The sequence below is a fragment of the Nestor notabilis genome, unplaced genomic scaffold (genome assembly GCF_000696875.1).
Source record: "Nestor notabilis isolate BGI_N333 unplaced genomic scaffold, ASM69687v1 scaffold28445, whole genome shotgun sequence".
Taxonomy (NCBI): Eukaryota; Metazoa; Chordata; class Aves; order Psittaciformes; family Psittacidae; genus Nestor; species Nestor notabilis.
Window position 1 is genome coordinate 190 of NW_009928359.1, and position 24,831 is coordinate 25,020.

Here is a 24,831-nt window from a genome sequence, read left to right on the forward strand (position 1 = left end):
CCTTTCAATTCATTAGGAAAATAAAACATGCCAACCTTATTGTGCTTCTCGTATATTAATTCACAAAAAATAAGCAGTAGTAGCCTTTTAAATACATATCAACAGAATGAGTTCTACTTGTGTATAAATTTTCCTATGGTGGCACAATGGGGCTGGATTCATCCATTAAACCATTGCCTGTTTTTTAAAATGTGCAAAAATGCCCCAAGACTGAAAGCAGTTGAAGTGGATTTGTTTTCTCACCAAACTAGGTAGAGATGACATGCGACTAAGACTGCATAAAGCATATAATACCCATCTTCAAAGTCCCTAAATTCCTTTATAGCACTACATTTTTCCTGGGGGAGATTTACTTTTTTTTATATGTAACAATCGGTCTATTTTGCTCTCCACTTGATTTCTACAACTCAGTGATGGACCTGAAGCAATAGGTTCAGGCTACAGAAATAGACATCAAAGAAGAAAGACCTAGAAGGACTTGTTTCAACAAAATTTCAAACCAGAAAATACATTATCTCACAAAATAGAACAACAGAATTCATACTCTAACTGTTCATACTCTAACAACAGAATTCATACTCTAACAACTACACTGTTCACAGGAAACCCATTCCCCGAAGATCCTTAAGTTTTTGCACACACTTTTGCCAAAGTACCTATTGCAATGAAGTTTTCTGTGCTCCCAGGTTCTGGATTTGATAAAGGACCACTATACAGTAAAAGTCCATCTGGAACCACAGTAATAAACTCGAGAGAGAGTGAGCTTTCAAAACAAGGCCTGATGGGACGAAACCATGCATAACCATTTCCATGGAAACTGTGCTTTGTCTGCTGGCAGTCTGGTCCGTGAAATGAAGCAGGACAAAGACATCTGAAAGAACACAAACACAACAAATAGTGAAAATTCCCCACTGTTCGAACTTCTTTGTTTGTTTGTTTTACATGCAACAAATGTAGCCCTTAAATCACAGTAAAAAAACAACAGCAGCGAAACAATAAAGATTTTAGCAGTCTCAGGGGTGCTTGGCAATCATTAAAATACTGAAAGGCTACAAAGCATATTGATCCACTACACTATCTCCATTTAAAAAAAAAAAAAGGCATTTTTGAGGCCATGTTTCAGAGAACCATGAATTATTTCCTTAAAGAAGTAACACCAAATACCAAACATCAATTGGTCAATTTATTACAGAGAAAACTCAGGGAGGTTAATTCCTAGCTAGAATAAACCAGTATAATTTCACTAAAGGAATACTGGTGCACGCCAGGTGATGCTACAATAAAGCAAGTTTCCTATCTAATGTTTTCTAAGCTTCTTATTTCCCTTCACATTTCATTCCCCCTACATCCTTTCTATCACCACTGATATTTGTCTTTCTTATTACTCTTCTGGAAAAGAAAAACAAACAAACAAACAAACCAGAGCACACTTCCCATTCCTTCACACTGAATTAGGTGCTTCTAAAAAATGACACGTTAATTATACCACTGGTTTTCCCCAGGGCTTTCTTTCTTACTCACACACTATTTCCACCCGCTTCAGGACCACAGCACTGTCATTGGGCCGTTAGTAAAGACCCTTTTGCCATTAGGTTTACTCTCCAGTGCACTAGTGGGGTCTTCTGTTTCGATTTTTTAGACCTGGACCTTGTAAGCACCACTCGACACTTTAAAAATGGAAGGGTCAAAAAAAAGGCATGAGAATCTGCAGTGCAAGTTTACTCACCTGTAACCATTCAAAGTGTCAATACAAACCCCACCATTGAGACAAGGGCTTTGAGGGTAGGAGGAGCAGGAGTGATGAACTCGCTCCCGAGCTGAGCAGGTGCAGACTGCATTGGTGGTGGCTGTTACTGACACAAACGACACACTGCCCGTATCCACCACTGTCAGGATGTCACTCACGGTGAGGTAGCTGGTGCAGCCACTGCCCTCGCTGCAGTTTGCACTCCTACATTCATCTACGTCTATCTGTGAAATGTTCAGTTGTAAAGTTGACTGGATCTAGGAGAAAATAAGAGTTTAACACATCATCAGTCTCATCATAATGAAGGCTTTTACTTCTTCGTTTCTGAAAAATCTAAGCCATCGCAGACTTCATGGAATGCTTTCGTTTCTTGAGTGTTAATTAGTAACATCCCGGAGTGTAAAGGCAAGAAAAATGATTGTACAAATACATGGAAAATTTAAAAAAATTACAGCAGCAGTATTTCCTTAAAATTTACTTACTGACATTCCTGCCTGTGAACGTGCTAAATATGTACCGTTCAACTCACGTTATTTCCAAGGACCAAAGCTCTGAGAGCAGTGACAGTCAACCTTCTGAGCTCTGATGTCTGTGTCACACTTCTCTGCATCCTGACAGCACGTTTCAGCTCAAGCCAGGATAAAAATTCTTCCTCATGAATTATACTCAGGTATTATTTCTTACGTTCTCTCACATAGAAGAACACAGCCACAGGAGAAGGGAGGGCTGCATTCAATAACAATGTCCACAGGCAGCACCTGACCTGAAAACTTTGTAGCAATTAGGATTCAGTCTACTGGTTCCTGATTGTGACCCATAAACTTACATTTAAGGTCAAACTGTCTGAAACAAAATGCAGTCAGCTGGATACTGTATCCTATTCTACTTCATTCTAGTATCCTATTTGCTAGTTCGTTGCTTTTGTCATTAATTGGGGTTGAACCTGAAAGCTCAAATAGCCAAATACAAGAGCCCTCACTACTGTCACAGTATACACTGAGGGGTACAAATGTAAAACTAACAGCAGATCAGACTTAGACCCTCTTTATTTATCTATTTAGCATTTGGGGTGATTTGAGGTTTGGGGTTGGTTGTTTTTTCTTTCAAACTATAAATGACAAATCTTAAAAATAAGGTTTGAAATCACGATAACAAATACATAAATACTAAAGCACTCCTAGTTTTTCCACTGATGCAGTCATCTCAATTCACCACTGTAAGAACTTTGACCTTTATAATCAATTCTAACTGTAGCCTCGAATATCCCAACATGTATCGAAAAACATGTCCGCAAAGGCATAAAATATACTTTATAATGACATGAGGCATCCTGTCAATGTAGTTTGGTGTCTGCTGCCCACATGTATGACCATTAGTGGAGAGTCCATAATGGACATTTAGACAGCTATATAATACAATTACAGAAAAAACACAGTGTATATAAGCAACCTTGGCTTCAGTACGGTATTAGGATGGATTATTTTTCTGCTAAATAAAAACAGTTGTTATAAACCTATATCCCAAGGAGGCAATGCAAACATATTATTTATTTAGCAATCCAATGAATAATTCCAGTGCTAATTACTTATTTTTTATATTTATAGGTAAACACATGTACAAAAACTACTGGAGAAATTCTCCAGCTATGATTGGTTTTCTGTAAATTATTCGTGATTACTCACTAGAGCTATTCATTAAATATTGAAAGGTGATATACAATTAATACAAACACATTTTTCTTTAAAATATGTGAAGCAATCCCCTTGTTACCACTTTGATGAATTCACCTGCCATACATTATGGCATGGAATATTTGAAATCTATGCAATTTTCTGTATTATTGTTGCAGTAATTCAATAAATACACAAAAGAAGCAGTCATTATGCTTCATGAATACTATCGATCTCTGATACTTCCTACTTGGTCACTCTGATGAGTCTCAAAATCCACACGACTATTTAAGATACACCAAGATGTACGCAGGTGGTAAATTAAGATATTCCTGTTTGGTTCCCAGAATCAGGCAGACCCTACCATATTCACACCAATGTAAAGTGCTGTTGTGTATCCAAGAACAATCCTCCATAAGATGTACCACATATTAAACCCAAGTATACCCCATAGCCACAAATTACATGTTTGTAATTACACAGATTACATAAACTGCTGCCTTGTCCAGGGAAAACTACAAGCAGAGCAGTGTCATCTTGCCTTTGTGCAAGGCAGCAGCTTTAGTGTCTATTCAGCAGCAGCTCCAGGCCTTCAGCAAAGCCAAAATTTGGAGGACTACAAAAAATAGAAGTGGGGCCAAGACAAGACTGTGTCTAGGAAACTGAGTCAGCGGGCATGCAGGATCTAGTAAAAGAGTAGGACAGTTAGGGTACACCAGAAAGGGGAAGCTTATATTCAAGAACTCTTTTCACCTTATAACAGTAAAAGTTGGGGTAGGGTGTCACTTTGTATTTAAAGTTGTCATTTGGTGAGCTAAATACAATCACAAAATTGATTAACTCCATCCCGCTGATCTAACTGTTCTTCTAACCTGCACATTCCTTCCAGCAGGATTTTTACTATGGAGTGTCATCTCTTTCTACAACAGATTTTCCATCTGGGTCATATCAAGCCTCTACTGTAAGTGCCTAACCACAAGGTGATGATTTGGGTATTTCCATCAGCATCTGGAACATCTAAAAAGCTGTCATTTTCAAGACATTCTCTGTACTACAGCACCACTTTGGCTTCTAGAGATTCTTCTGATTTCCTATTGAAAACTCTGAAAGATTACACAATGAAACACGGACTGGAGAAAACACAGGCAACTGTACCATAATGGGAATGGAGAATCATCTTTCTGTGACTAAAAAGTAGTTATACTTACTGAACCAGAAGTTACTGCAGCCATATCGTAACTGTATATATGGAACTAAGGAGAAGGGAGAAAGCTTGAATTAAGTGCTAGCCTAAGAAGTGTTTTTGTCCTGACTGAAGAAAAAAAGCTCCTTATCTGCAGATGTAGCATAGTCTTCCACTGAGGTTTGTGATATATACCCCACACATTCAGTATCTTGGTGAATTAGACAGACAAACAATAACCCTAGGGAATATACCTCATTTTTAAATGCTGCCATCTCCGCATGCAGTTTCTCAGGTCTGTAATATGCTGAGCCATCACGGACTGCAAATCTTACATCTATCTGTTTTCCATCAATGTTCATCACACTGAAGACCATGACATCACTGGACTTAGTGAGTAACATCTTTGCTAGTAATTCCTTGAACTTGCCATGTCTCGTTTTGCCATGTTCATCTCTCCTTATGAACTCCTCTGCTGTGACATCTGAGTTTGGGATTCAAAAATAGATAAAAAATGAAATGCTAGGGGACAACAGGTTAGTTTCTCAATTTCTTATTTAACAATACTGAAACATACTGGTAAGTTCCCTACAGTGATAAGTATATCAAGTATTGACATAACACCACCTACATCACATAAACATTCAGTTATAGAAGCAGCTGATCTAAACTCCCACCAGCAAATAACACTAACTTGATAGATGCACTGTGGCTGAGTTTTGTATGGTTTCGTTTTCCAGCTCTTCGACATGGATTTGTACTGTAGATATAACATCAGGACAAACTCCATCAGAAACTCTCACTTTTAAGTTGTATATTCCTTGAGGAGTGTTATCCACCATCATCAAAGAACCAGTCTTCTGATTTAATCTGAAAGACCTATACATAAATGTTTAATTAGGAAACTCTAATAAAACAAAACTGAGTACTTAATTTATTCATTATTCAGAAGGCCTTAAATGTTACTATGAAGGTTACAGGATCAAAATTTATAGGAATTAGCAAACAATCTCAGAAAAGCACCAGAAACACCTAAATTCAGAAATGACAATCCGTAGAGTTTGTAAAAAGATGTTTCTGCCACTCCCAATCCCCAGATTTTCCCAAACTTGAATGAAAGCAGTGTGTAGTGGAACCATGGGCTTAATCATCCATCTGGAACAGGATAGGCTCTGTATGAAATCTCTGATATCATCTTCATTTGCCACCTCAAAGGGACAGTAAACAGTAACGATGGAACTATTCCACCACCAGTATCATAGAACAGTAACCTCTTAATATGGAAACAGATCCAGAGGCTGCTGATGGACAGAAAGTCAGCCTTCAATTTTGGGCTACATAAAGCTCTTAAACTCTTATTCACAGCAGATACAACAAATCATATTGATTTTCACATCCACTTTCTGTATTTTAAGCTGCATACAATTATGCTAAATGCCATCTCACTTGATGATATGAAAAAATAATATATAAGTAGGTATTAGGGATCCAATTCAGCATTTACATTAACAGAAAAAACTCCACTAATCTGAGTCATGGTCTTCACATGGAATTGTAAATTTAGCCATTAAAGGAGATCACCAAATTCCCTTCCACATTTGACGAAATTATTCCATTCGGACTTTTACATTTGGGATTTGTATTCCATTAACTCTAACATTTGAAAGCAAATATTAAAAACTCTGCCTATTTTTAAATCAGATCTTACAGAATGCACATTTTCAAATAAATTAATGATGACATCTGACTAAAAATCAACATCATGGTGTGATCCTGCATTCTCCTGGAAACAGTATTTCATGCATTAATTTCTTAATACCTAGTTACCCAAGTGAAAAAGAGCGTTCAGAGGTACATTCCTTAATACACTCAATAACCCTGGCTTTACGCACATCCAGAACACGGAGAAATACAGGGTGAGCAAAATAATTACGGAAGCATAAATATTACTCATTTTGACACAAGTACAATCCTCACTTCAGCATTTTTCCTTCAGAGAGAAATGTTTTATTGTCCCAGTCATCTTGATCTGGTGCAAACACTTCCCCAAGCACTGCTGTTGACCATTTTCCTGTTGAGATAAATTATAATAAATCTGCATTGAATTTCTGCTTTTCAGTGCACTTTATATTCTGCCGCATTCATTACTGCATTTATTATTTTCGGATTCCTGCTCAACTTGGTGATGGTTATGATCCAAGATTCTTAAAATAATGCATAGCCTGTCATATTATTTCTGCCAGTTCTGGAAACGTGAGCACACTTGGATGTCACATGAAAGGAGAAAAGCTGAGAACACCACAAGACAACAACAACAAAATGATAAATAAATACAACTCTATATACAATTCTCAGACAAAAAAATTTTAAAAATCACCACATCAAGAGTTAATACCCAAATGTTTAATTGCTACTCTGTTAATTCAAATGGCACACAAGTGGAATCTAGCAAAAGAGGGAGAGCATCTTGTGGGTTGGGGTGCAGCAGGGAGAGAAGGCCAGGACAGAGAAAAGGAAATGGGCAAGAAGCCACCAAGCTATGCCAGGTCTTGGCTCTTTTCTCAGGCCCCTGTGGGCTGCCACAGAAGTGGAACATCCAAGCAGCTGTTCTAAAATAGCAAAAGAAGCAACTCCAGAGAAAGAGACCTTTGAGTTCCACAGCCAAGATCCAGCAGCATGGGAAATGTTTTAAGGTTCAAATATGGAGCCAATCCATCCTAGGAACTTCATTCTCTCATTTCTACAGTAGTGAGTGGTCACATCTTTTTCTCTTTTAGGTATACTGAATTCAGCAAAAATAACTCACTGCAAAAGTAACTTCTGTAGATTAATCTTCTCCAATATTTATCAACAATTGTACTAACACAATGATGACCAAGATAGAGCCAAGTCTATGTGGGACGGAGTATCTGGAGAAAGGTGTAATGAACCATGCTTAGTAAGTTCTATTATTCAGGACTATTTAAGGTCAACTTTTACAAGTAATTTAGGAAAAAACACAATAAGAAATTAAAGACAATTTTAGAAAATATTATCCAACTGTTCATCCCCTGCTAAACTACTGCAAATGTTTATAGAACTGGAGTTTCAGTTTTGAAATATGTAAACCATTCAAAAAAAAAAAAAAGAAAAAAAAATTAAGAACTGCAAGAGAGAAATTGTGTGTAAAACTGTACTATATTCATGAATCTGATATAATATCCAGATAGCACTTACCCTTGTAACTGTACACATAGACTTCCTTATGGCCAGATTCATGGCAGTTGTCGTTTTCATCACCAATTGTTATAGTTAGGGTGCTCGTAGAGCTCATAGCTGGAATCCCACTATCTGTTATAACTATTGGCAGATGAAACACCTTCTGCTTTTCTCTGTCAAAGGACCTCAAAGCAGTTACAGTTGCTGTGTTATTTCTGTTGTCAGTAAGAGAAAAATCCAAAGAACTCTGATAATCTGGTGGCAGTGAAAACACGAAGGGTGGCCCATTTTCCTCACTGTCTGGATCAAACGCATGCAGCAGTTTTGATGTATGGTTCATTGACACTGTTTCAGGCTTCAATATATTTTCCCAAACTACAGGCATATACGGTGCCTCAAACCGTGGTCCATTGTCATTAACATCAAGCAAGTTAATCAGAACCGTAACACTTCCAGTGCGGGCAGGTGTCCCTTGATCTGAAGCTTGTACAATTAAACTGTATTTCTGAATGACTTCACGATCTAGTGTACTGGCCACAACCACATGACCATATTGGTCAACCGCAAACTCTCTCATAGGATCCGAATCTGACTTTATAGAATATATAATGTTCCCATTCAAACCAGAGTCCTTGTCTGTAGCTCTCACTGTGCTTACTGTAGTACCTACAGGCATGTTTTCAAAGAAAGGGCTTGTCTGAATAAACTGGGAAAGGAAAACTGGGCTGTGGTCATTAGAGTCTTCAACTTCAATCAGGCACACTGCAATACTAGAAAAATCAAGATCTTCCACTGCAATAGTAAGATTAAACTGCCTTTCATGTGCATTCTCAAAATCCAACTTTTTTTTCAGTCGAATAGTGGCACATTGCCATTCTTCGTCATTCCCAATATAAAACTTCTGATCTGGGTCTCCCCTGATGATACTGAATATTAAGTTGGCATTTTCCCCAACATCTGCATCTGTAGCACACACCTGCAGCACTTCTGAGTCAATGGCACTGTTTTCAGGAATTACTGCCTGCCACACATTTTTTGTGAATTTAGGTACATGATCATTGATGTCTACAATCCAGATAGTGGCAGTGCCTGTTGCTGTTAGCCCTCCCCCATCTCTTGCTTCAACAGTAAGAAAGTAATTTTCATTCCTTTCTCTGTCTAGCATTCCCCCCACTACGTGGATCGTACCAGTATCGGGGTTGATATTAAACATGTCAGCACCAAACTCATTTCTTACATTCTCTGTTATCCTGTAGGTCAGGACAGCATTAAGACCTACATTTGGATCATCACGATCGACAGCACCCATTTCCATGACTAACGTGTCTGCAGGAGGATTTTCCAAGACGTTCCCATTGCAATCATCAGGCATGCAGGAGAACATGGGTGCATTGTCATTTATATCCCACACGTTAATAGTTACATCAGCAAATCCCGTAAGTCCTCCTCCACCTTCATCCGTAGCCAATACAACAAATCTCCACACTGCTCTCTCTTCCCGATCCAGCATCTTGTTGGAATAAATGCTGCCTGTTCTCTCATCTATTGTGAAAGTATCAGCTGCACCATGCCCATGCAGTGAGTACCTCAAATCTCCTTCATCCGCATCGCTATCAGGATCATTTGCCATAACCTACAAAAGTTTTGAAAACAAGGACATGGAAATTATATAATATGTAAATATTTCACTATATCCTATGTGCTGCTAGAGTCTAAAGGAGCCCAAGCAAAAGTGGGTAACATGCTATTAGTATGTGCATACCAGAAGAATGGCAAATGGAAGGTGGCTGAGGGACAATTCAGGTAGGTAAATGTACTTTGCACCACAATAAGAAGGTAGCTATTCTAATACTACAATCATATTTTATTTTTCGTATTTTTAGAGGTGATTCAACTATGCTATTCTGATAGCTACTTTAAAATGATAATGATTCATTTTTTAGGATCACATTTTAGGATTTTAAGCCATCCTGCTTATCCTACTTAATATCTTTGTAATTATTTTTCCATAAAAGTCCATTTCTCTTCTTCCACTGACAGAAAAACTCAGTGAAACTAGATTTCATTAATATATATCTTTTGGATTATTAACATAATTTTAGCCCAGTAATCTGTGCTCTTTCACTGAAATATTATAATCTCTCTCTATATATATACACTACCTGAAGTACAAAGACTGGTAATCCATCCAGTTCCTCAATTATACTTCCACAGTATTCGTTGATAAAGAAAACTGGAATCTCATCATTTTTATTCATGACATTGATGATGATAACTGCATAGTCTTCCCATTTCCCATCAGAGGCCAACATGCGAATCTCATACATTTTTGTTTCTTCATAATCCAGTGGTTGGGCAATAAAAATGGCTCCTGTTTCTGATTCTACACCAAGGACTCCTCCTGTGTTCCCAGCTGTGATCTGATACTGTAATTTAGTATTTGTTCCTGTCAATTACCAACAGTGTCAGAAAACACACATTTCTTGAAGCAGATGAAACATGGAATGCTAAGAGGAAGTACAAATCATACAAGAACTGACTTTTGGTATTACAGTTTTGTGGTCTTTTAAAACATGCAGCTATGTCAGACTACTTACCAGCATTTTCAATTCTGGTATGTCCAACTGTAATTTGTGTCTTTGCAATGAAGTACTAATTCTGCTTTTACTTATGATCCCTCAGATTCACTGAAGGATCAATATGACTGGCCAAGGCTATGGGACCAAAAAGACAAACTCTTATCTGCTAACACCCAGCACGTAATAGTGAGTTATCATAAAATACTTCATATCGTAACCATTCTGGACTCATTCTAGGAAGTCTAGACTCAAATATGAGAATGAGTACAAAGAGAAAAGAGACAGAGAATACAACTATACTGTTCATAGAGAAAGCAAATGAATCCCACTGAAATAAAGTCTGATTCATTCTAGTTAACCAAGACATTTTTATTGGTGCCCATTTTTAAGAAAATTATATGATCTATTATAAATTTGTATTTGTTGGCACAGAAATTATTCCCCATCATCCCACATTAATGCATCGCCTCCCGAAATAAGAGCTATTTGACTTCTGCCTTGCAGCTCCATTATGAACTAATGTTCATGCCCGATCAGTTCACACTTAAAGAAGTTTAAAAATCTAGAGACAAAAAGACATTTTCCTTTCTAAAACCACTAACTATGTCTTGGTGTGCTGAAATTAACTCATTAATATTCTAGACACAGCTATTGGGAATTCCAATACTTTACCTTCATCTTCATCACTAGCACTGACTGTAATGATAGTTGAGCCCACATCCTGGTCTTCATCCACATTTACTTCATAGACACTCTGAGTGAACACAGGCTTGTTATCATTCACATCAGTGATAAAAATGTGCACGTAGGCAGTGTCTAGAGAGGCAAGAAACAAGAGATTATAATACTCATCTGTGCCACTTCTGTCAGCTACAATTCCTTAAGCTGTCCAGACACACATTAAATAAAGACAAATATGCAGACAATACAGAAAAAAACCCTTAGGGTTGTGGGCCATATATATACCAACATTACGCAAAAGCACTTGGATATCAAACGAATGTCACATCCAATATGTTTAAACAGATAATATTTGAATAACTGATGTCTAATATGGCAACTGTACAGTTTTTAGTCATAACTTTTTTTCCTGAAGCCACAAAAGCCAAATTTCAAGTCTGTCTTTAAAAACAGCCATCAACTGAGAATGGGATTTTCTACCTTGAACTTTCATGCTTCATACTTAATAATTACTTTAGACTGAGTACAGCACCTTATGCAGTGCTTTAAGAAATACTTCTACTATTCAAAGATCTACATCCTAAGGATAATGGGTGAACCTTTACCAGCTTGGAAATACTCTCTAGAAGCCCTAGTTTTCTTTTTAATTCCAGAACAAAAAACTTGCTTGCTCATCATATGAAGTATCTCTTCCAGCTACGACAGAACTGTTGCACAGACAAACAGTAAAAAAGAAAATGAAAACCAACCTAAAACCACAACAATGGACACTTTCACAAGTACACTTGAAAAAAGGGCAATGAACATCTCGTCTTGTATTTCAAGCTTCTGTTTTCAGAGACGGATCCAGGTAAAATAATGCCTGCCACAGACATCTGTCTCTTACCAGAGTTTGGCTTCCCATGTTTTCCAGGTCGAGCTGACTCACAGCCATCTACTGACTTGACTTCTAGAAGATAGGACACCTTCTTCTCTCTATCAAACAATGAGGCAGTGTATATTGAACCTGTCCATGAGTCCAAGCGAAAATATGTGTAGTCTCTGCTACTGTCATGTAACATGGAGTAAGTTACCTAAAGGATTAAAAAAAAAGTTGTTAATATGTACTTTCCTTTAGTTGGCTAGTTGACAAGTAAGTAAGCAGTCAAAGAGAGGAAGAACAGTACCATGTTTGAGAACTTAATCAGGGACAAGAAAGCCATGTGAAGCTGCCAGCTCATGCAATCAAGTTTGAAGTCAATTAACTTCCTTGCACGTTGACAGCCAATTTGTAAAGGCAATAAATTTGTCTTGTCTAACCAGTTCCCAAGTTCACTAGTTGATATTTGCACAGAGCTTGTGCAACAGCACCCAAACGCAGCTAACCTAGGTAGTAATATAATAGCCACAGGTGAGCTAAATTTGTACTTGTTCAGTAAAATGGACCATGTTCTAGTCCCTTATATGTATCTTACTGTGCACTTGTCTTCAGCTTACACTCTTGTTCGAAGGATGTAACTACTTTCCATTTTTAAAAACAGTAACAAATACATCTACTTTTGATGTTAACTGGACATATTTTGTAAGGATTCAGTTTTCATTACTCCCAATGATTTACAACTCACTGAAGCTTTTAACACACATTTTTCCTCCATTAATTTATCCAATCACATTTTAGGTCTGTGTAGACCTTTCCAAATAAAAGCATTCTACAGCAAGTTATTTAGCTGAACTACATATGATATAAATATATTTCATTTTGTCTCACACCTACTAGTATTAATTGCATTTTTCACATGGCAAGACAAAGAAACACGCTATTAACAACTTGATTTCGTCTCATGTTTCCCTATTAATCATCCCTTTTCTAGATTGAAGACTTGTAGTCTGTTTAGCTGTTGTCCACACAGAAGTTATTCCATACCTTTCATCATGGGAGACGTAGATCCCCACTTGCTTACCTCACCATTCTGACCAAAGTCAAGGTCGATGGCAGACACCTGAACAACAAATGTCCCAACACCAGCTCCTTCTGATACTGAGGCTTCATAAATAGGTGAAGTAAAGAATGGGACATTGTCATTGACATCTAAAACATCAAAAAGAATGCATAAGTAGAAGTATAAAACTTTGAAGAAACAAAAGTACTATGATTATAACATCACTGAACAGCTTACACACCTGTTACACTAATATAGACTGTAGTGAATGCTGCCAGAGGAACTGTAGTAACAGTCTGTGCTCGAACTCTCAGCAGAAAGTTCTTTGTTGTTTCATAATCTAGTGGCTCAGCTACCAGGATTGAGGCAGAACCATCATGTCTGTTTGGAGTCAGGTAGAAACGAACCGGCATGTTGGTCTCTGGAACAAGTCCCTCTTCTAAGTTGTAAGTCACACGGGGATCACCAAGGGCAGAAGTTGCTTTGATTGTCTGCACAGTTTGAAAAGTTTTGTAAGTACAGCAACATTTCAAAAAGCTTTTGTGTATTGACTCTCTCAAATCTTCAGGTAACGGCTGAAAACATTAGGACAAGCACTTCCTGATACCAAATCCTAACCCTGCCTGAAAACAGCCAGGCCACAGACAATCATTACATGGTTGGTTACTCATGCTTTTGTCCTAAAAGTATGTATTTTAGAGTTACTTCATAAAGCTGTTTTGATTACTCATTCCAAGCAATCAAACTTAAAGTACTTAAAGTACTTTAAGCCAAATAATCACCTCAGGTAACACAGAAGCAAATAAGCAACATTAAGTTACTCTATAGCCTTAGAGCTACATACAGACAAACAAATCTGTCCCAACCTTACCAAAATTGATGCATCTCGTGTCGTGTTCTCTGGAATAACAACTTCATAGCTGTCTCTTTCCCACTGTGGAGGCTGGTTTTTTGCACTGGTAACAGTTACTGCAAGGTCAACTTTACTACTCCTATTACCTCCATCTGTAGCAATAATCTCTCGAATTATAGATGACTTCTGAACAGTAAAAAAGGTTTTGTTACAGAGATTTTGATCAGGGCTACAGTGAGTCTGGGTTTGGGGTTTTTTTTTTTCCCAAAATAGATGAATACACAAAACTAAAGGCACACTTTAAAAACCTGCACAGTATAAAATCATCCACTACTGCAGAATACTGAGCTCAGAATATGAAGTAGGTGCAAGGTTGCTCTAAATTCTGCTCTCTGCTTAATTTAAGATTGTTGGAAAATGTTATTTGTCTCAATATATCTTAGCAAATTTTACAGAAAGCTGAAAACAAAACAAAGAAAAAAGAACTTTGTGGAGCCCCTGAGTTCTTATGCATACATATCAACAGGTTTTGTTATTAGGTCTGCAGGATTCTTAGATTCAATAAAGAAAATACGTTAAAAAGGTACACCTTCACCAAAGTCTTGTGCGTCAGTTAGACACCAAGAAGCATAGAAGTTAAAATTCTATACTAAAAATATCTATTAGGTATTTAAAGATTAACATCTACAACAGTATTTTCATTTCAACACAAATTATGTTACAACTCTGAAAATATCAAACTGCTTATGTAGGTATTTAGAAATGGATGAAACTGACAGATTTTAGGTATCTACATGCAACAATTTTGTTTGTTATGCATTCAGCCTTCCTAAGGGACAGCTTAGTCCACCATGACTAAAATGAATCAAGTTGAGAATCTGTATCAGAAGTAAGGTTTCACCCTCTTTCACTGTCAGGTTTGTGTCTTAATTCATTGCCTGTTAACAGACTGAAGTCCTACACCTGGGTTCTTGCTCCTCTGCTTATGGTCTCAGCCCTCCAGTCCTTGGTATTACTATGCCAAAGCTAATGAAACTGGAAGAACAAGTTCTCAGAGGCAATGCTATCAGGTGCTACTTTCCCAGCTGAAAGCAGTGCTTGCTTACATGCAATTCACAGTCAATGAACTCATCAGCTAAAAGCCTTAAATTCATGTTTAATTTGAACATAACTTATTGATCCTTTAATGTGAAGGGGAGTTTGAACACAAACTCGTAACCTGAGTCCCTCCTACGTTATACTGAAACAGTCAGCTTAAAAAGGAAAGTGAGCACCATACCTGAGATATGGGTTGGTTCACGAACACCCAGCCTGTAGTAGGATTAATCTGTAAATAATTTGGTTCTTCATTTGCTATCGAATATGTAATGGCAGCATTGGAGCTGTAGTCATCATCATGGGCTGCAACACGAAGAAAGCTGGTCCCAACTCTTGTGTCCTCTCTTAGGAAATCTAATGTAAGGAAAGGATATTTCAAACTGATCATTAATTCCCGAAGTACCATGAACATCTTACTAAGAAAGGAAGAAATACTGAAGTAATAATGAATGGAAGCTATAACTGTATTTTCCTTGGAACAATGGCCATAAGCATCAAACTGAGTATATTAAAGAGCTGCTATCACTCCAGAGCTATGGATCACATCTGAACTTCTTATTACCACATTAATAACCTGGAATTCTTATTTCTTACAGATACTACTTTTTTTTGGTCTTGTAATTGTACTACGGGACTAATCACTCTGTATGAAATATACAACAATGGAATATTCATTTATTGCATAAAGCTAGAAGAAAAGGTCCACATTGTCAGAAACTACTTTCTAGGACTTAGTATAACTATAACTGAGTTAGTTATACTAACTGAGAAGACTGATAATTCAGTCTCATTTCTCATTCAGCTAGTATAACTAACCAAGAATTTTAAGTCTTCATTTGTTTATGAACACTTCTGGGTGTTCATCCATAAACAGGAAGGGTTTTTTGAGAAACCAAGAAGGCGAAGTAGAATAACAAACAGTGAAGAATTACAAAATTCAAATGGGAAAAGTATGTAATCAGAAGTCATGACAAAAACCTATTAATCAAAAAACAAAGGATACACAGTGCTCAGCACTGCACACTCATGTTCTTACTGCACCTTTCACATCTCTGTGTGGTACCACAGACATTTGGTATAGTCAGGTAAGGAAAGGTACTGACATGGCTATTGTTTCAAGGAATTTTCACATAATGACACTCAGGAAAAGCCTACGAGCCAACACTTTGCTTGTTACACTGAACATTACACTGAGTTACAATTAAGGTAGGTGCCATCTCTGGCTGCAATCACCTAGTTGGACATGTGATCTACTGCCAGGAAAGACAACACATCAGGTAAGCTCACACTCAGGGCACTGAAACGCTATTCCATGACTCTCAATTACATTCATAACGAGTGTTTTCAAATCTGGGATCATTGTCATTTTGGTCCAAGATGATAATATTTATCTGACATATTCCAGTGAGCGGTTCCGCTGCCTGATCTGTTGCTGTCACAGTGACAGGATATTCCCTCTGCTTTTCTCGATCAAATACCTGAACAGTTGCCAGTACACCTGAAAACATATGAAATACCAGAGAGTTAAAATACTCTACATTCTACATTTAGATGCTTATTTGCCTGTCATACAATGAAACATATTAAATAAACATACAACAAGAAATAAATATTTCTTTTGAAGAGCAGCAAGGACAGGGAAAAGTCATGCTTTGTGTCTTTCATTCTCCAAAAGTTCAGCCTGAATTTAGTTTTGACCTTCGAAGACGTAGTCTCCTTCTGTTTGTAAGACTACTGTCATTTGGATAAATATAATATGCTATTAACAATGTTGCAATAAAATGTACACTTTAAACATGGTTCCTTAAAATCCAGTTACAAAAAAAAGACAAGTCATTGTTTCACACAGCAGAATTCCCACATTTCAAAAAAAACATTCCTTCTGCTTCAGTTCTGGACATGTAGGACACTTCTGCTTTCACAGAATACCTGTTCAGGCAGTTAATGCAATTTCTATTTTGCCTGCTATCAAAAAACTAAATGAAAAAGCATGAAGTATGATTTTACCTAAGGTAGGTTTTTTTACATCAGTGTAAGAAAGAGGTTTCTATATGCGGGTATCAGTTCTGTTACTCGCTTTACCTGTGTCAGGATGAATACTAAATGCTGGCAGGACACCACCTCTCTGCACCAAGCCATATTTCACTAGACCGTTGGCTCCTTCGTCAGCATCAGTAGCTTCAACCTGCAGCACAACTGTCCCTGAAGGCTGGTTTTCCAGTACAGAAGCATGTTTCTGATAATACTGACACTAAGAGAAGGGAGGAAAAAAAAAAAGCACAAAAAACCCAAGGACTTACCATGCTGTTTGATTTAAGGATATAGAGGAGGGGGAAGGAAAAAAGCTTTAGCTACATTTCCATACACATGCACTGATATTAATGTTTTATCTGTACTGTGACTAATTTACAGACTTCAGTTGCTATTTCACAGTTGTAACATGTAACATGAGGCCACTGAGCATCTCCAACTAACGAAAATACTTGGACAAAAGGGTACAGTTACTTTCCAAATGCAAATACTGCTCTATATTAGCAAATATATTATAAAAAAGAGGGCATACGCTTGCCCAGCCCACAGAATGGCTTTTCTCAAAAAGGGATTTAAACACAAAGTAACTTTGCTGGGGACAGATTACTGAGAATTCCCAAGAGTAACATTGATAGTCACTGATTCTTCAAAATATGCAGCATTGTCCATCTGCATTTCAGCTATCAGCATCCAACTTAATTTTTAGACAACAGATCTTTAATATGAATTAACATTCTGAAAACTTATTCAAGCATTTATTTTTTATAGTACTTAACAAATTAAGATAAAAATCCACTTTTATTTTTCTCTCCTTCATCAGTTCCAGACAAACAATCATCATGTAATTTAGAGTGGTGTTTTGGAATATCCTGTAACAAGTCCACTGCATAGGAAGCTATACCTATCCATTCCTCCTCACACATCACACTGAACATGGGTCCAACAGTTATTCACTCAACTTCATCTTCTAAAATGCCAGAGATGTGGTTCAGGGAAGAGACAGTGCTCACAAGGAGCTATTCTGCCAATAGACCCTGTAAATCTTAGGAGAGGGATGGAAAAGACAGAGAAGACAACGGCATCAGGCCTCCAGGAGAGATGGAAGTGACCACTTCTTGAATAGCTCAGCTGCTGCATCACTTGTAGCAACAACACGATCTTACGCATTTACCACACAGTCTAATACAAATGACCAAGCATCATATATTTACCTTCTGAAAGACAGGTTTGTTTGTGTTGACATCATCAATTTTCACAACAACCTGGGCAGTACTTGTAAGAGAATGGGGCCCTCCAGAGGCATTATCATCAGTAGCTATGACATTAAGTACATATTCTGTTCCCTGCAGCTTAGGAAACGGACTTGAACGAAGTCTAACTAGCCCTGTAAAAACAACAGGTTGTTTGGTTTAAATTTTTTACTCCATTAACCAATTACAGTTATTTTCACTAGTAAGCACCACACCAAACCACTCTGGTTTACCTGTTCACCAATAAACTGCAAAGCTGCTACAGTTCAATTTCACCATGGTATTTTTACTGCAGTCTGATATGAACACAAAACTAAGACAGCACACCAGGCTTCTCTGCAGGTTTGTCTACAGAGCTAAATGAGATGACAGCTACAACTCAGCTGACCTCCACATATTAACTTTTTATTAACTTTTAAGTATCTGCTGCAAAAAAAACAAAGCAAAACAAAAACCCAGAAAATCATTGTGCCAGACTTGTGTTTTACCTGGGCTTGCCCCATTAATGAGCCGGGCTGTGTTCCTGTATCATTACTGCAATGAAGCATGTGGCACTGTGTCTGCTGCTGTAGCTTATGTAAACAAACTAGCTCAAGTTTTCCTTCCTGCAGCACAAGCACAGCAGCATTTATCCCACCTATGTTCTGCTACTCTCCCAAGCCACCCAAATGCTGGGTGGGACATAAAGGCGCTGTCAGAGAAAGACGTATGAAAGATTTGCTACAAAAGAAAAAGAGACTACAGCTATCTGGGACCATGCAGTAAGAAGCTGTCATCCTTTTGCTCCATCATCCATCAATCACCTCTGTTATTCATCAGGCATAACAGCAACTGTCATTACAACAGTATTGTCACAGCATCAATGTCACTCAGTTTGCTTGCAAATGTCTTGTTTCAGCTGCAGCACTTACATTTGACAGATCTCCACTTTACCTTGGCATTTCTGCAGCAATGGGGTACAGACTATTCCCTTGACATCACTTCTGAAAAGAAAATGCTACAAGCCACTCTATAACCCTTATCGGTTTATTAAGCAACAAAAGCCAAAAAATTATGTTTCTAAAATTAAGTTTTAAAGACTATAAAAATTAATTGGTAAAAAAGTATAAAAGTACATATATATGTTTATATTAAAACCATGGAGCTAATCCTAAGAAATGCTCTCAAACAAATGTTAAGACTCATTGAGCACTTACAATACAGATATTCAGGAGGATCAGATACACTACACCCCCATGGCAGTTAGACACTTTTAAAACCATTAGTCCTTCATGCACCAAAACACCTTTAGAAACTTAACTCTCGGAACCTACAATTCTAGTTTTAACTCAGAAAGGATAAAAGGAGCTCTCAATAAATTCGGGATCATGTTTCAACACTTGCAAATTCTGCAGACCATATTTTTGGGAACATTTCAAATCTAATATGAATATTGCAAAAATGTGATCTGCACTGAAACTAATATCTCCTACCAAGTGAACTCTGTGAAATAAAGAGGAGGAATTACGTACAGCAGCTTACTCCAGCCTATATATTCAATACTTATGCTTTGAAAAACAGAAGTTCAGATTTTGACTGCAGTTCAAAACAGGTTAAACAGAACGTAGTTTAAATGAAGTTAATTAAGTTACTTCAGTCCTTCAGTAGGATTTCAATTTGAAGGACTATTTCTGCCCCAAAACATCCTCTTCCGTTTTTTTTCAAGCAATCATCAGCAAATAAGTCCTACTAATTTACAGGCATATGCCAACCTGCTCAGATAATGTGTGTTTGTGCATTTTTTAATTATTTCTTTTAATAAGGACATCAATTTTGTGGGACTTTTTCTTTTGGGGTTTTAAAAATATGCAACTGCTGAGAAGAATTTTGAAAGATGTGAAATCTGCTATTTCAGAACAAATGAGTTAAACCACAAAGTATTCTTCACACGTATTTTTTTAACTCATGCATGCAGTATTCTTGCCTAAGTAATAACACTCATGTGAATAACGCAACTTTGAAACTACTTTCCTAGATTAAATGTTACTCATATCCTTGTTTGACATTTGGAATGTCACACTGTTATCAATAATAACATTCTCTATTTAGTTACTATTAAGTTATCTGCTATCTAGAATAATGCTCTCTACTAAGCTACTGACCAAAAGCAAACAATGAACAAGTAAGATAGGTCAGTTATACAAAGCTTTTATGAAAATAATATAATTTTTTAAATATTATAAGAAACTCGAGATCAATTGTGTCTTTTTCCTGCACTTTTTAAAATTAGGTATTAGCTTCATAAATAGAATACACTATTCAGCTTTCATAATTGACACCAAATGAAGACCAAATTCAAGCTGTATCAGATCAGAATCAACATTATAATTGCACCAGCAAAAAGCTCGTATGTTATTACCTTTCTTATTGTCAATAACAAAGTTTCCTTTTTGATTCCCAGACAGAATATCATATGTCACACCATCTCCATCAGGGTCAATGGCATTAACTGTAGCAATCAGTGTGTTTGGGCCTGCATCTTCAGAAACAAAACTCCTGTAGCTGTTAAAAAAAAAAATTAGTATAACATATTTATTAATTTAGACAGCAAATAATATATATAGAACTGTGCTTTACAACACCTACTGACTACCTGAGCATAGGGTACTGCAGAGATTTGTAGTTTATTAATACAGTTACACTGATAGGATGCTTCTGGTAACCAGTGAAATGTTAGTACTGGTGATCTGCCCAACCATGTCTTTCTGTTGTTACCTCCCACAGATTTCCATCGCAAACTTTCAGCAGTACTGAAGCTCTGAAGCTCAGCTTTGCAACAAGATTTGTGCTAAACGCAGAATTTGCTTTTTTATTTTAATTGAAAAAATGAGCTGCATGATTCACAGAATCGAAGCAAACATTTGCCAAGTTAAAGCACTGCTCATCACAGCACGTTTTCTGACACAAATTCTCAAAATGATTCTTTGCACCAGCAAGACTAAGATGAGAATCAGATCTGAAGGATGTGCGCGCAACATCAGTTTTTACAAAAATGTCAAGTCCAGACACATCACTGACATCATAAGCTCTTAAGAGGCATTATCAGCCTAAGCTCTCTGGAGTACAAAAGCCCCCTGCTTTAGCAAAGTCCCAAATACGTATTATTTTATCTGACTGGATTGAGCACAGGCCAGCCTAAAGCATACTACAGACCGCTCCGTAATAGATATCCCAAAGCTCAGCCTTAAGAATGAACTACAGCTGGCTGTACAACGGTACAGATAAAATATGCATGCGCTGCTGGGTTCAGAGGGCTTATGGACCCACTCTCCATATGTTGAGAACAGAAAAACTCAAAGAAAATGGACGTACAGAAAACCTCTCCCTTAGCTTTTGTTGTCTAGATATGTGTGTTCTCATCAAAACCTTTGCAGAAACAGCATTTTTCTTCTCCCAATTTAATATGCAATGAAGTAAGAGAAGTATATTATTCTCGTTTAATTCAGTCACAACCCTCGGGACACCGTCTTAATTCTGCATCTGGAAAGCAACTTAACAGTAATTCTTGTAGTTTTGAACATGAAATATAAGGACAGAAGTGTTCAAGTCATCATAAGAGGTCTCTTAAAAAGGAGAAAGTAAAAACTGACAAAATGAAACACAGTGCTAGCCTTCAGCATTTCGTAACTGAGATAAAGAATAATCATGATGAAAGAAAGCTCACGGCAAGGAATCACAAGTTTATGCTGGACTGTAAATCTATTTAAACAAAGGGCTACAAGGACAGCAGCAGCATCTTGATTTGTATTCACTTGCCACAGAGCACTGCAGTAATTGCAAACCAGTCTCTCAACAGGACCTAATTTACAAGTCTTCATGATGAATCTATTCTGCAGAAAACTTCAACTAAGTTCTGAATTTCACCTTTGGGTTCAGGATTTTTTCATAATGGGAAAGATACAGCAAAATCAAAAGACTGGTCAACCTGGTTAAACAAGAACTTGAGATAATTTGAATTCCAGGAGCTGAATTCAATTCCTGTGCCAATCTATACATACACACATACAGTTCCCCTGCTGTTACTGCATAGGAAACAGAAAAGCTTCTTGTGAATGTTTGGTAATTTAAAATAATGTTCATTTTAATCATGTTTTTCTTTAAATATAAGAGCTGGCAGGGTGTTCTGTTTAAACTATGTTTTCTGCTTCAATTTCTTAAGAAACGTTTACAGCATCTTTAATACTACCACTCATTTCTGATTAAAAAATTAGAAACAGATCCATGACTAACAGATAAATATGCAATTACCCTGAATATCAAAACAAATAAATAAATCAAAAATAGGCATCACCTTAAGAGTGATAAACTTAACTGGGTTTAGTGTTTGAAAATGCATAGACATCCAATAAGAATTTATAGAAGATCAATTTTTCCAAGCTGTATCTCCTAAGCAATGTTTAGGAAAGAAAGGAACACACAAGATTTTGAAGCCAGAGGTTCCCTTCACATAAAGGACTGACTGTCAGAAAGCTTTGATATTTTGTTCACCTAAACCACAAGCTTAGCACCAATGAAATCTCTGCTGGCATTTTGTCCTGAGCAACTTCTAGTTTTAGTAAGTAGAAGACTGATGTAGAAGCTGACTGGGAATTCCATTACTAAGCCTCTAACATGAATGCAAGTTTATAGTACTTATGACATTGCTTCAGACACTTCTGAGCCCTAACAATGGAAGAAAAATGCTTACTGATGCTTTAGAAAGGGGAGGAGGGGGGAAATGTACTTTTTAGGTCACGGGACTGGGTGAAATTAAGTGAACTCCACTTATCGACATTTATTTGCTGTTTTTATAATTCAGTGGTCATATAGGATTCTGTCGTCAAAGCATTTTTCTTCTACAATTATAAACCAGGGATGCAGACTGTTGAGTCTAAGCTTAAATTGCATAATTACAAGGCAAAATTCCACCATGTACTCTGGACGAAGGCTGAGGACAACACTGACTTGCCTGCTTTTTCTGCTTGATTTCCTTTGCTGGTGGTGGAGTCCCCTTGAAATGTATAATCTGAAAATACTGCACCACCTTTTTCAGTACATACTGGAAAAAACTTAAATGCAAGATCTGTTCAAAGAGACTCTCTATATACTACCTCTTCTATCTAGGCAGATACGTATGTCCTACTGTACTCTGAAAGAACCATACTTCTTTTTTCTGGTAATAAGAGAGCCTCAGAGTCAAAAGATCAACCCACATCTGTCAGTCCAACTCTCAGATCTGACTAAACTGAAGCCAGTTACCTTCCTGTAATGACAAGCCTTTTAACCAAAACATAGAAAGCAACAGTAAAAGACAAAGATAACAGAGTTGTCTTTACAGATATTTACATTGTCTGAGAAAACTCAGGTGCTTCGTCATTCACATTTGAAACATGGATCCTAACAGTTGCTGTCCCAGTCTTCGGCTCTTCTCCTTTATCTACAGCCATAATTATAAACTCATACAGATGGTCAGGTCGCTCATAGTCCAACCGTGTTGCTGGAAAAACAGTACCATGAGAAGTAATACTGAAGTCTTGACTCAAAGTGTAATACAGCAATTCGGCGTTCTCTTTTGAATCGCAGTCAGTGGCTGTCACTATTAAAAACGAAAGACATTGTGTAGATCAAAGTTTGCAACCTGGAATGTTAAGTACTACAACAAGAGAGTTACTGTGTAGTACAGAACAGCAATAGCATTTGCCTTGCCATGCGGTGCTTGAAATAATTTATAAAACTGTGCCATGCCCTGTGTTTTTTACTGAACTAACCCTTACTGGAAATAAGTTGTTTAAAAAAAAGAAAGTAAAGTCTCTGGTTGAATTCAGCTGGTAAAGCTTGCCCTTGCTGGATTTAAAGAGCCCTGCACTACCAAGAACCTGCTTCCACACAGAGATACATATTCTCCTGTCCACCTAATCTATACTGCTGACTTAAGATCGCTCGAACAGATCACACCCCGTGTGATTTAATATGAAATATTTATATATATTAAACTGCCTCATGTTATGTGTTTGTCAGATCCTACCCATAACCTACAAAACCCTATGCTGAAAAAGCAGTTACCAGACTTGTAACTTACAGACTTCCATTACTACAAGATAAATCACTAAGTAGAATAGTAGATGCTATAAAATCCTATTTACTAGGGAACAGCAATTTTCCACTAGTTTAATTCCCCCTCCCCCCCAAGAGTTATAAAAAGGTTGTGTAAGGGTTAAATACTAATACAAGGCCCTTGTACAACTGCTTAGTTGACATAAATTTTATTGCTAGAATCTGCTCATTTCTTTATAAACATTTTCAACATAAGATTTTTGCAGCATACAAAGCCAAAGTTACATAACTTACAAAGCATCATCATGTAAAGCTTAAGCTACTGGTCACATTGGGAAGAAGCAAAGCCTTTTTCTCAAGCACCTAAACAAAACCTCCCACAAACCAGTTAAACCACACAAGAGGCTTTTAATGCGAAAAAGCAGTGTATCCTACAGTAAGCTCATGTAGGACTCTTGAATTAAGACAGGCAGGGAAGGTGAGGTGATGTGTCTGTAATTTCTGGTCCAACATCATTCTCTTCCTTCAAGAGAAGAAACGTTGCAAAATT

General features: G+C 37.3%; 1 protein-coding gene across 1 annotated transcript in view; it reads right to left on the bottom strand.

The window, feature by feature from the left end:
- Positions 1–656: 656 nt before the first annotated feature.
- LOC104399201 (neural-cadherin-like) overlaps positions 657–24,831 on the bottom strand; it is a gene marked incomplete at both ends in the record, with an annotated part of 28,777 nt that continues 4,602 nt past the window's right edge. The window contains 18 exons of the mRNA XM_010014469.1: positions 657–871; positions 1,727–2,004; positions 4,855–5,084; positions 5,295–5,479; positions 6,578–6,671; positions 7,817–9,431; positions 9,961–10,244; positions 11,050–11,193; positions 11,945–12,131; positions 12,999–13,126; positions 13,219–13,468; positions 13,849–14,016; positions 15,110–15,282; positions 16,256–16,426; positions 17,011–17,179; positions 18,171–18,343; positions 20,608–20,750; positions 23,574–23,823. Coding sequence (XP_010012771.1) covers positions 657–871; positions 1,727–2,004; positions 4,855–5,084; positions 5,295–5,479; positions 6,578–6,671; positions 7,817–9,431; positions 9,961–10,244; positions 11,050–11,193; positions 11,945–12,131; positions 12,999–13,126; positions 13,219–13,468; positions 13,849–14,016; positions 15,110–15,282; positions 16,256–16,426; positions 17,011–17,179; positions 18,171–18,343; positions 20,608–20,750; positions 23,574–23,823 — 4,857 coding nt within the window. The remainder of the gene's footprint in view (positions 872–1,726; positions 2,005–4,854; positions 5,085–5,294; positions 5,480–6,577; positions 6,672–7,816; positions 9,432–9,960; positions 10,245–11,049; positions 11,194–11,944; positions 12,132–12,998; positions 13,127–13,218; positions 13,469–13,848; positions 14,017–15,109; positions 15,283–16,255; positions 16,427–17,010; positions 17,180–18,170; positions 18,344–20,607; positions 20,751–23,573; positions 23,824–24,831) is intronic.